Genomic DNA, 13,162 nt, shown 5'->3' on the forward strand with positions numbered 1-13,162 from the left:
GGAAAATACATAAGAAATCACTTGGAAGTTAAGAACTTCAGGATCTCCAGCTTGTATTCATGTTGAATCAGATAGTTTCATACAGCATCAAAACACACAGCACATAGTGTTCCAGAGGCCTGAGGTACAGGGAGGAACAGAGTCAAGCCTTAGGTGTGATTTCAGGGCAGGTGAACCTGACTGCTGAGAGCATAGGGTTTCAGTGGTTCACACAGGACAACACAGGAATATGGAAATCGGGAGAACTAGGTCACTTTTTCCATTCTTCCCTTCTTCACACTTATTTTTTTCTCAGTTTCATCAATAAGTTTTGTCATACTCTCCCCTCCTTATATTAATACTGTTTTTAACTTATTTAAGTTAGAAAACAGAACAAAACCTTAGATTACAAGTACTGAATGAGAAAAACCTGATGTGTGTAGGAATTTTGCTGGATTTTTTTCTGTACCTCTCAGTATACATGAAGTGAGTTATACAACTTTTTGGCTCGGTGGTTGTCCAGGGTGTGAGATCTACAGTTTATTTCTTTCAAAATATTGATAGGAAATTATGTCTTTGTGGACATTCTTTGTAATCAAAATGGCATGAAACTGCAGTCCTGTTCCCTGAATGAAGCAGGAAAAAAGACAAAAGGAAACAGCTCCTTTGGTGATAATCCAAGCCTCTCTGCTCAGGAAGCACTGCCCTCAGAAAACTCTCCTTTTCTCTCTTTATGCATGCACAGGATCATTCTACAAAATGCTTCACTGATTTCCATCTTTGCCTGCATTTGTTCTTCGGATGGGTTTTGCTCTCTTCTATCACAGTGGAATTACAAGTGGAAGTGCATTTGAACAGCCTAACTAAGCCTTAAACAGGGGATATAATATGTGTCATTTCTTACTGCCTGATGTAGGCAAACCTGCATTTTGCTATACTGAACATTCCAGCTTTTTCCAGTTAGTAGTCCCTAATTCTGATCATGCGTGTGAACACCATAACCTGAAGTGGGCATTTAGTGCAAGAATGAGAATGTATGTTACCTTAGGCTGTGAAAGCCCTGGAGAGCTGCTCATTTTGCTTATTACCATGCAATTGAAAAAGAAGCTTTCATCCCACCCCCAGACATCAAGAATAAGCATCATCATAACGTGATTTCTTTTTAGAGGTTTCCACTAAAAATTGTGGATGGGAACTGGATCTTTAATTATTTTCACAAATTGAGAGGTCCTCTTTTGGAGCTTAATCTAAACAACGTAGAGAAGGTGGGTTTCTGAGCACCCTGGGAAACATCAAAGCTGACCACATAGATTCTGATGGTCCAGAAAAAGGAGGAGGGTTTGGATTCTGAAACAGTGAACATCAGCATAGCTCACTTGGAGCTTTTTATTGATGTACACAAGTTGAAAATTGTTTTATGACTTCAAGTTGCATGGAAACAAAGCAAACCAAAGAAACCATTATGAAAGCAACCGTCCAAGAAAACATGGGGGAAGAGAAATATAGTGAAAACAGAACTCTTTCTAAATTAAATTTACTACTAAATTTAATAAGGTTTCCTAGTGAGGAGTTTCTGGGAAAGCGTAGGTCGAAATGTGAAGCAAACTTTGATCGCTCTTTCAGCTGCATTGAAGGTATATTTACAGCAAGAAGTAAATTCCCTTTTTGTACTATTTCTGGAAAAGCTTTCTAGATAAAAAGGCCCATGCTTCACAGCCACCGTAAGAAGCATTTGCTGTGATTGTTGCTAAAAGAACAGTGTAATAGTTTCATAAATATCAGAACTAACAGGCTTCTAAAAACAAGCAAAATTGCCTGTAGGTGATTTCCATTTGTACAGAAATAGTTACTCTCTCAACTTAAACTTTCCCTACATTGTCTCCCTGGGCCTGTTACCTATTAGTGCATACTTTACTGTCCTGTTCCTGCTTCCTTTAGCTGTTTTGAATTAACCGTGGGTAGAAGCAATACTTAATTTAAAAGTACTCGAGGGAAAAACCTGATCTGACAAATTACAGAAGATAAACAATATTATGGATAGCTTGTGACTATAGTGAGACCAGAAGCAGGCTGATGGGGCACACTTCTTTTTGAAAAAGCAATGACTGTGCCACATTGTCATAAAGCTCATGATTGACATTAGAGAAAAGGTGAAATCTTTCAGCCAAGTGGCTTCCAGAGTAGGGTCTAAGCACAAAGAGGCTTTGATCTTGATTTTAATATTTCTTTTGTTGAGTTGCTATTTGGTATTCAATGAGAAGTACCAATCCCTTATTTTTGTTGTCTTTTTTTTCCCCTTGAATTTTGATTTTTATGTTAAGGCACCTAGCATCGTGATAAGCAGCTTTTGCTAAAGCTGTTAAAATGATTATTTTCCCTACAGACTTGATGTTTGGACAGGCCTCATGCTAGTCATATTTAGAGCTCTTTTCTCCCCTTGGAAGCACAGGAGAACCCTGCTGCTGGCAAATCAACTTGCATTGTGTTTTTCTGTTCCTCTGCGCAATATTTCTGTCATACTTGGGACACTTATCGCTGGACAGCTGATAGGATTATGCCTATGAAAGGACATGCGAAGTATGAAGAGTGATACTAGCAAATGGGTCTTCCTTGTCTGATTTCTTATCAGGCTTTGAATCCTCATGGACTTATCTGTGAGATAACCTTAAACCTGTGAAGAGTCCTGCAACTCCCTGCAATGAGCAAGAGTAAGGTGACAGCAGTGTACCAGAAGGCTTCACAGTGCTGGTCCAAAGCCAGCACGCTTAAAGTGGTCTCAACTCAAATCAAAAAGCTGACTTTAGAGAAAGCAGCAAGAGACTGGAACAAGGCTGAACAGTATGGCCTTTTGGTGTGGAAGCTGACTGAAGAAAGTTGGTGGTGCTCTTGATCATGAAAGAGTCACTTCTCCCCAGGAAGTGCAAGTGGACTGTGGTAGCATGTCTGCATCCCCAATTGGTGCTCATTAGGGAAGAACTAAGGCCACTGCCCTACTCTTCTTCAGTATTCCTGGGTTTGGTAGCTTCAGTTTGTGTTCATCATATTAGATAATTTGTACTTTGTGTTCCTCAAGTCTTCTGAATTCTTTGTCAGAGGGAAGGAAGCATCCATAAATTTGTTTGCATAATGGGTTTCTGAAATTTGCCTGTGGATAAAGTTTTATGTGAGAGCTTGTCTCACAATCTTTAGTTTTGAAAGGTGATTTTAGAAGCATACAGTTACTGGTTACACCTCTGGGAGATTGATTCCCTCTGGAAAACAGATGACTCCTTAGAGAAGATGGTGAAACATTGTGGTCTTGACTGAAGAGTGAGTTTGTAATCCCCTCAGCTGTTGTTTTATTTGGCAAATCTATCCCTGATGCTTCATTGTAAGGCACTAAAGAAAATCATTTTTCTCCTTCAGGCAGTACATAAGCCTTTCCACTTTCCTGCCTTTGAACTGTGATTTAAACAAAAACCATCACAGAAATGTAGATGGAGAAATAAAATGCAAAATATTTGGTACAGTATAAAATACAAATCTCGAAGTTTTCTCTTTAAAGTGTGTGTGCCTTCTTTTCCCACTATGCTAGGCTGGAATAGTGAGGCAGGACACAACTAGATAATTAGGCTGGCTCTGTTCTCTTATTCCATTGTGACTGTTGGAATCCAAATTTCTACTACTTCTCCATTGCTTAATTTGAGGTATTCTTCTCTGTTCTCATTCTTTTTCCTTTTCTTGATGCTCTGTCAGCTTTTCAGTTTGTTCCCTTATGGCAGGGTTGGACCTACTGTATATTTTGCACTGTGTGATAGGAGGAGCTCAAGCTCATCATCCCTTGGATTCCTCAGGTGCAGTGTGATGGAATTATCTGGAGTATTAATTCTTATTGGATTATTCTGACATTCTTTATGAAAAATATGCACATTAAAATCATAATTTAATTACAGATTTTGCTTCTAGCATGAATATATTTTTCCTCAATGACAATAAAAATATTTAGTACTCCCAATATCTGTATATTATTTTGACAAATAGTCAAAGAGCTATGCATAATTTTAAGGTGGCCCAGTTTATTCCATGCAGCTTAAAAGCAAGGATTTTCCTCCTCCCCTTTTGCCCCATCACATTTTATTATTAATGGATGCATGTGAATTGTCAGCTTTCCAAAAGCTTTGGCATACATGCTGGAGTGAATAATTAACTGATCAGATTTATTTAACTGCTTAACCACATTGCTGACCAACTGGGAGTACCTAACTCTCTCTTGTTTTATCTTTTCTCTAGCAGTTCTTCTGTCTTTCACTTCATCCTGTTAGTTTAAACATAAGAATTTCAAGCTGACAGAGCCTCTACTGTAGAAAACACAGGATTCCAGGGCTTGTGTGTTGAGGAATTAACTTCTGGCATTGTCTGGAGGCAGGATGCTAAGGCTGTGCAGCTGGGAGGTTAGTGATGACTGTCATGAATATTAAAAGATAGAACTGAAACAAAGCTCCAGAGAGATGCTTTGCACAAATGTGATGTATGGACACAACAAGTGTAGACAGCTGGCTCTCTATAGACTGTCTCAAAAGGAAACAGCACTGAGGCATATCAGGATGATTTTTATAAACCTGAAGGCCAACTTGTAATGCATTGTTTGAAAGTTAGGGGTATTAATGATATACAGCTGGAAGCAGAATTCTGCTTTCTGGAGCAGGCGTAGATAAATGACAGGTAAATGATATCTGTGTGGTTCTCTCTCTTACTAGCTGTTTCAAAACATCATTGACCTTAGCACTTGCTAAGAACCTGTAAAGGGGTATAACCCTTACTGTTGACATTTGTATCAGCTCTTTATTGTGCAGCTGCATCCCTACTCCTTCCTCTGCAGTTCCTTTATTTCCTCCTTTGTTATCTTCCTCTCTAAAAAGATCACACTCCAGGACATAGCACCCTGAATTATGGTTGTGACTGCTCCCTGACAGGACAGGAGCTTGCTATGATGTAGAATACCAGTACCAAAAATCATAAAACCATGACAGGATAAAAGGCTTCCAAAAGTGAAACATTCTCTATAGCCTAAAGAGTAGTATTTGTACTGTGTGTAAGTTGGGACGACGTCCTTGACTGATAGATTGGCACATAAGAGCTATAATGTCTATGGTTATGTAAATTTATATCAACTTAATATGAGGTTCAGTGATTTTCAGACACTAAAACGAATGAGCTGAAATAGCAAAGGGGGGTTTCTCAGATAACTGCATGTAGGCATGAGCCATTTTGTGCTGCTTTTCTGAGTTTAAAAAGATAAAGTAAATCTAAACTATTTTTAGGTGCAGTGAGTCAGTCTAAATGCGTTGATGGAAAAAGATATAAATGAAAGGATGATCCAGTTAGAGGAAGTTATGAAATGTAATGCTTTTATATAAACATTCTGCAGAACTAGCTTTCCAAACACAGTGCTTCACAGTGGCTCATGGAGACTTCACCACTGACATGGTGCTGCCTGTCTCTGTTTTCAGTTCAAATGTATTTTTAATATAGAATTGTAAAAGTATTTATGTAAACCATCGATGCAGTTCTTACAGTGTCGGTGCAAATATGACCACTGTGCACAATCAGAAATAGAAGAGCCCAACAGGTTCGTAGGTGTGGAAAAAAAGCATTTGGTGAGGTATTTTTTCAGTTATTATCAGGGCAGCCCCTGATTTATTTCTGCTGCTGTTAAATCAAACACTGTAATGAAGTGGGAGCGACTTTTTGAAGGGTAACATAAGCCAGACTCATTTAAAAGACTCTCTAGACTGCCTTTGCTTTTCACAGAATTGTGAGGAACTTAGACTCATGCTGACACAGCATGTAATGTTGCATGTTACAGTATTCTGGAATAATCATTTGTAGCTATTTCCCTACATATTAAATGTTCTCTTAAACATGCATTAATTTGTTTAGCAGGTACAGCTAATATAATTACTCGGATAAAAACTTGCTGAAGAACGTATTCCTTTTTTTCCAAGCTGAAAAGCTCCTTTAGATGCTTACGGAAGTTCATGTTAGTTTGTCTGTGAAGGCTACAAACTCTGGTTTGAGGGTTTGAGGCCCACTCCTTACTTATTTGAAATACCTGGTTTATTTTAAAATAAACTAGCTAAGCCTAGCAGATGAGAAGTTTACCTCTAGCTTCCAGCTGCAGCTTCATTTTGCACATTCTGAATGTATGATTACACCTCTTGGCAATGTTGTGAAAGACCTTCTATACAATATCTTTAAGCAGCTGAGCCAGAAGTACTGCTGGGGTCACTGTTCTTCCTACCAGTATTCCAACAAATGTCTGGTGGGCATAGGCAAATTCCAAGTGACAACAGACATGGATAAACTTGAGCCCCAGTGTCCAACTGACGTTACCTTCTTCAAATGGCTGGAAGTTCCACTGAGGATGAAAGTCAAAGGGAATTCAAGGGAAGCATGAGCTCATTTAACAGACAGGAAACCTGCAATTTGCAAAGCTGTAGTGGAGCACTGCACTTTGATCTCTGTGTCCGTGGTCAGGAAAACTCCAGCCTTCTTTCGTAAACTAAAATGGATTTCTTGTGAAGATGGAAGAATTACTAGGTTATGGGTTGAATAACACCGGTGTGATTTGCTGTGAATCCAGACACCTGCAAGGTATCAAAGCCATATCCTCAGTATTTTGGGAAATGAGACTGAGGATGTCAAGCAAGGAGCCAGCAGGCACAAACTGCTGAATTTCCCAGAACTCTATCTGAGGAGGAGGTCACACTTTTCCGTTCTGAAGTGCAACCTTTGCTCTCTGAGTGCATCAGCAGGTTTCACCACTTCTGAGACTGTGCTCTCCTGTGAGTAATTTATAACCTCCCGCTGCTTTCCAAAAGTACAGTTTCACTCACCTTCCTTCTCTGCTGCGGACTGTTCTGTCCCACTGATTTACTGCTGCTTCACATATTAACCTTTCAGCAGCCTCTTTTCTTCCAGTTTCAAGACTAGTCTCAAAGGAGACCATTCAGAGAGCTGGGCAGGAAGTATTTATCCTTGGCAGCAGCAGCTTAGGGACATATGTGATATTCAGCGTATAGAATTTGCAGAGGCTCAGCACATACTCCTGAAACACCCCTGCAAAGCACTCATTTTTGAAGTACATCTAGGAGATGCACAGCTGCACAGAGCTGCTGTTCAAAATGAACACTTTACATTTTGTGTAACAATATTTAGTCCTTTCAATGAGTCTGGCTTTAAGAAGCCTCCTCCTACTGAAATGGAAGAAAAAAGCCAAAACAAAGTCATGTCAGGACCAACAGACAGGGAAGGCTATAAGCTTACACTTTTAGCACTGCCCACATTTGACTGAAATAAGAATGGAAAGCGCTGTCTATTACCAGATCTGCATGTACTGCTTTGCCATATCTACCATACCAGCATAAATTGCACCAGTACCATCCTAAGATACGCTCTTTCTAACTGTTCTATTGTCAGGGTTAGGTTTTTTGTGTTTTTGACTTTTTTTTGTTTTTCATTTGGTCACACCAAGATCAAAATCATGCCTATGCTGTTAGGCTGCTTCTAGCAGTAATGTTCATCTATCACACACATCAAGATCATTCCAACACCCACGTTATATTAGCAAGATGCAGATTAGAAGCAGCACAGCAAAAGCACTGACATTTGCAATGTTACTTGGAAGTACCAAAGTAAAGGGAAATTAATCACTCCCGAAGGGAGTTGTGGGGTAGTAACTGGACTGCAGCAGGGCTTCACACAGTGTGCTTGTTTTGACTGCAGTGTATAGATAGTGGGGGCAGTTGTCTTACTGGAATAATACAGAGGTCAGGGAAATGCAACTGACTGAACAGTTTTCCTGTAAGCAAAACAAATTTCAGGCTGTTAGCAAGTAACAACCTTTAAAATCAAAGTGTCATCAGATTAACACTGGAAGAAATATTGTGGTACTCTGAACACGTTAAGTAAACAAGAGTAGTTGAGAGTTCATTTAAAGGCTTATTGCCATAATACTGTTCTGTTGAGTGGGAACCTCAAGTGAAAGAGCCTGGGAAGTGAGCACTTCAGTATCCAAAACAAAATGAAAACAAAAAGGAATCATTCTGCTTTCCAACATGCACTCGTTTCATTTGTGATAACACTCTCATTAGTAACAGAAGGGAAAAAGTATCTCCTCCCTCAGTTTACAGATAAGTGGATATATTGGATCCACAAGGATTTCATACTAAAAGAATGGGGTTTATATCAACCACTTCCTGTTGCAGCAGGATGTTTCTTCACCAAAATGCATCTGAATTTAAGTATGAATGAGATTTGATGAATTACCTGTGTTGAGTTCAGCATTAACAGGAAAAATGCAGGGAGAGAATGGTAACATTAAGCCACTTGGTGGTAATAGGCTACAATCTAGCTACAAAATTTAGTAAGTGCTGGTGGATATACTGATCCCAGATAAAAGCAATAATATGATAGTTATCACAACAGCACGGTTACTACTGCTGGCAAATGAACAGCAGCCATTGTCACCGAGTTGACAAGCAGTCCCATAAAAATGGCAGGTTTTGTACCAAGGAGCAAACTCCTAGCTACTGCTGGTGGTGTATAATCAAAAGGTTAGCAGTTATAATAATGACAGTAAAACAAAACCGATCATCTGAAGTGGCATTTATTTCATAAATGCAAACTTACTTATTGTGCCCCAGAGCACCACCAAACAGAAGGGGCTCCGTGAAACCACTAGGGGCCAATAAGTGGTGTAATGATAACATGCAAAACAAGAACAAAATCAGTAGCACTGTGAGAATGAGAACAAATATATAGAAAGCATTTCTACACTTTTTTAACTGACAGGCAGCTGTCCCTTTCTTCCAGCACAACATCCAAATCCTAAACTGAAGAATCATCTAAATACATTTCCTTCAAAAAACAGCCAAAATGCTAAAGAAACGAAACAAAACATATTTGAAGAACTGGGAGCAGCTGCTCAGTTTTTCCATGACAGTTCAACCTGTCACAGTGATTAAGAAAAAATCTGACAATTTACATTCCACTTAAGTTTCTAGAAGTCAGTGGTTAGCAGCCATTTGTACGGCGCACACTTTTACTGTCCTCCTGCTCTACGTGTTCTTGCTCTAGAGGACCTGAAGGTTTATACCAGGAAGAACAACACACAAATGCATATCTCACTGGAACAACAATAACAAAGCCAGATTAAAAACAAAGAAAAACTAAAAAGAAACTAAAACTGAGACTTGAAATTGTCAATATGAAGGTGCCAGAAATATACTCTTACAGCCAGAGTTTGTTACAGTATGTGCTAAACAGGTGATTATTTCCCTTTTTTTTTTTTTTTGTGAGAGGAGGAGTGGAGGAGGCTAAAAGGAAACCATAGTAATCTAATATAGATAATATATTTGATATTTTTTTCAAAAAATGAAAATCAAGCATCTTAGTAGTTCTCATGAAGAGAAAACACATATTTTTCCTGTAGGCTTTACACAAATATTCAACTCTACATTCTGAGTGTATTTTAGATCCAGTATTCTCAAACCCATCAAATACTAAACCCACAATGCCTTTTAGAAGTACAAGGATCTGTTATACCTGCTTATACACATGGGGCTGACTCTCACTTAGAGAACTGATGGTGGCTCATCCAGATAATGCATTGCTTTTCGAAGGAATGAAACAACTTGGGATTCACAAAAAGACCGTTCATGTTTCAACAAGACTTTCTTTTCTCTGATAAGGAATGTAATTTTACATAATATACTTGCAAAAACAGAAACACACGCAGAAAGAACTTCCAAAAATATAAAAAAATTCCCATCACTCAGAGCAAAGATCCACTAATACAGATCTGTTTTCTTTCATATTTTCAGGACTTCATTACAAAAATTAACTATCATCAATCAGTCTTCTGTTTAGAAAATATAAACGTGTATACATATATAGCACATAAAGTGTTTTGCCTTTCAGGAAATATATCGTGCTTCTCCTCAGGCATTTTCCAGGTACAAAAATCTTTATCAAAATTCATCTCTAATGTTGAAGTGTGGCTGATCTTCAGGCTTGAAGTCTAGATTGGGGCTGCCATCCTCATTCAGAATTCTTCGAGAAGTATAGCCAACAATTGGATATTTGGCTTTGTAAACATTATTGAAGATATCATCCAGTGACTTTAGTTCCTCTTCTGTGAGCCCTGTCTAAATGAAATAAGTTCAAAGAAACGAAATAAAAATTAATGTTTCTCTCCTTTTGATTACTCTGAATCTGAAGGTCAGCTTTTGGGTTTATTTTGCAGAGCATGATTAACTGAATTGGTAGCTTAATCTGTAACTTCTTACTTCTTTCTTCTCATTCAGTCTTACAAAACTTTTAACATATTCAGGTCAAACAAGCTTTAAGTCACCTTTTTTTTTTTTCCAAAAGTAAGTCAGATGTAAAATAAGCAATAACCCACTATCACAGTTAGCATCCACTGCCACATCAGTGATACAAGATGAACTAAACCAAACAAAAAGTAATTTACTCTCTTTGGCAGCATTTTTTTTTAACCAGCAGGTAATTTCCCCTTTATATTCTTGCTTATTTGTGTTGTATCAGCTCCACAGATTAAAAGCTTTCCTCTCCAAGGCTGTTAACACTTCAGCTTTCATAAATATTAGGTATGTTCCCATTTTATGTATTGAAGGAATACTAAGGCTTTTTTTTTAATTAAAAGATGCCAATGTACTTAAAGTTAATAGACATAAAAGTTTATAAAGTTGATAAAAGTTAGCAAAGTTAGCGAAGTTAGCAGTTGGACTGATGATCTTTACAGGTTCCTTCCGACTGAACTGTTCTCTTCTTTTACAAACTAATTGAATGTTATCATTCATCACCTTTCTGAGCTTTTCACATACACTGACTAGCAGCACTCAAAGCAAAAGAATACAATTGTGCAAAATTGAATGAAATTAATAGTCAATTTCTTACTATGTCATGAGTAAGATCTGCTGGATCCAGAGACATCTTTGCAACTCCTCTTGTTGAATCTTTCCCAACCAAAGCATTGTATGGGGCTCCTTGGCCGTAAAATTCTGTCAAACGACAATAACAAAACTAATAAATAAAACCCCACAAAGTGATGATCTGACACTGTACAAGATGGTTTCAGCCTATAATTTTCATCAGTCTATTACACTTGTTGGTGAACTGAAGCTGTTTATCACCTCAAGTCTGAGATTCTTCCTTCCAAAACTGATTTTTTTTTATCATCTCAGCCCTCAGAAAGCATAGGGTGGACTTCTACAGCATAACCATTGTATTCCAATGCTGCAATCTCACAATCTCTTGGAGCAATGCTTTACATTCTCATGGTCTGCAGACTTCTGAATTTGCAGCAGCAAGCTTTGTCTCACGATTTGAAGATCAATGCCCAGACAAGGCATATTAACAAGCTTAGGACAAGCACAGCAGCAAGCCATGAAGGCCTGTTGTGGCATTAAGTCAAGTGGCCGGGAACCCTTGATGCCTTCAAACATCTTACAGCCTGCTGTTTCCTTTTCTGCTTTCCACAGAAAGAAAAAAAAAGAATCCCATGCAGTATGATACAGGCACATCCTAGTTAGCCTTGGTCAGAACGTGTGCCCAGAGGAGTAAGACAGCAAGGACGTGGGGAGCCAGACAGGCTCTCCAGCATTTCTGTCATCAGCCTGAGCTGCCAGCACTATCCTGGGTTATCTGTGGGTGTGCAGTAATCCCAAAACAGAGTACATCCTAGAAACAACCTCAGCGTGGGAGGTGCCAGTGGAAGAAAGCTGAGTTTTTGAAAAAACATATATTCTTTTAGTTACAATTGAACTGTGGGTTTTTAATAGTTTGGGGATGTTTAAAAACTACTGAACGAAGCAGACAGGAGAGCAAAACACAACTTGCCTTTTCCAGAAGTGACATCAAACACTACCCCCTTCACTGCTAGGTAAATGGGCTGTCCTTCCTGAAAGAAAGAAGTTGGTATGTCCTCAGTTCTTAATGGTATCTATGACACCCATAAGTACTCAGCATGCTTAGAAGAGAATAAAATGTTTTTTTGTCTATTCTCAAAGAGCTTACAATCCAATGCACATTAAATACACAGCCCATAGTCAACAACCTGGTACAAATGGCACGTCTGTGTAAGTGGGCAGTGCAGTGCGTGGTATTTTCATACCTGGCCACTCTGAAGGCTTTCACAAACCACCTATTCATGCATCCTTGTGTCAGCTACTGTCCATATGCAGCAGAAAGAGAAGAAACAACAATGAAAATGGTGTGAGGAACCAGAAAGGAGGTAAAGAAAGGCTGTGCACTCCTACATCACAAGCAGCACCCTGCAAAACAATCTTAGTGCCATCTGAAGACTGACAGCAACACTGCAACCCCCAGCCCTTCTCTTCTGAATGCTTCAGGGTGCATGAAGAGTATGGCTGTGTTCTGTAATGCAGTGCCTTCTCTTGGAGCAGACATGGGTTAAAACTGTTCAATTCGCAGCATCTGTTTGTGCATATACAAACAAACCTGTCCTCTCCTGCGAGATCTCTTGCTTGTGCTTTATATTGCCTCTATATCTTGCTCTTGGTAATGCAGGTAGATGCTGCCCCAGATAAAAAGGTGCAGGCAAATGGCATTTTTTATTTGATTAAGAAAGTGAGGGATAAACACATAGATGTGATCGGCTGGCATGCAAGCTGCTGAGCTCCTTGGGAGGATACTGAGAAGGCCTCTGGAAGGACAGCCAGTATACTTGTCAGAAGAGAAGGTTTCTCAGTGCACTGATAGGGGAATTTGTAATCTCTAAGTTCTGCCAAACCTTCCATCTGTCCCAGAGAAAGCCAAAAACTCACAAATTACGATCTCAAACGGATTCTCTACCCAGAAGCTCAATGACCTCATTAGCACGGAACAAGCACGCATTCCCCGTGCTCAGAGCAGATCCCCGGCACGGCCAGGCCGCGCAAGCGGGACAAGTACCCGACCCCGTCCCTACCTGCTGCCCGCCGTATCTGGCCAGCTCGGGCTCCGTGAACAGCCGCACGGGCGCCTCAGCGGGCGGCGGCGCCTTGAAGCGCAGCTCCCGCTCGGCCTCCAGCAGCAGCGCGGCCGCCAGCAGCAGCGCGGCCCGCAGCGGACGCCCCGCCATGCCGCCCGCCGTGCCGCCAGCCCCGCCTCCGCGCTCCGG

General features: G+C 39.8%; 1 protein-coding gene across 1 annotated transcript; it reads right to left on the minus strand.

Annotated features, from left to right (window-relative positions):
- Window positions 1–8,610: 8,610 nt before the first annotated feature.
- On the minus strand, window positions 8,611–13,155 carry NENF (neudesin neurotrophic factor). The gene is made up of 4 exons (XM_065749039.1): window positions 12,971–13,155; window positions 11,881–11,941; window positions 10,939–11,042; window positions 8,611–10,166 (listed from the first exon to the last, which is right to left on the minus strand). Exons 1-4 carry the CDS (start codon window positions 13,121–13,123, stop codon window positions 9,990–9,992), a joined length of 495 nt encoding a protein of 164 aa, XP_065605111.1. The 5' UTR covers window positions 13,124–13,155; the 3' UTR covers window positions 8,611–9,989.
- Between the last annotated feature and the right edge of the window lie 7 nt (window positions 13,156–13,162).

The sequence above is a fragment of the Cyrtonyx montezumae genome, unplaced genomic scaffold, assembly GCF_038088225.1.
Source record: "Cyrtonyx montezumae isolate F1298 unplaced genomic scaffold, pur_monq_1.0 scaffold_0, whole genome shotgun sequence".
NCBI lineage: Eukaryota > Metazoa > Chordata > Aves > Galliformes > Odontophoridae > Cyrtonyx > Cyrtonyx montezumae.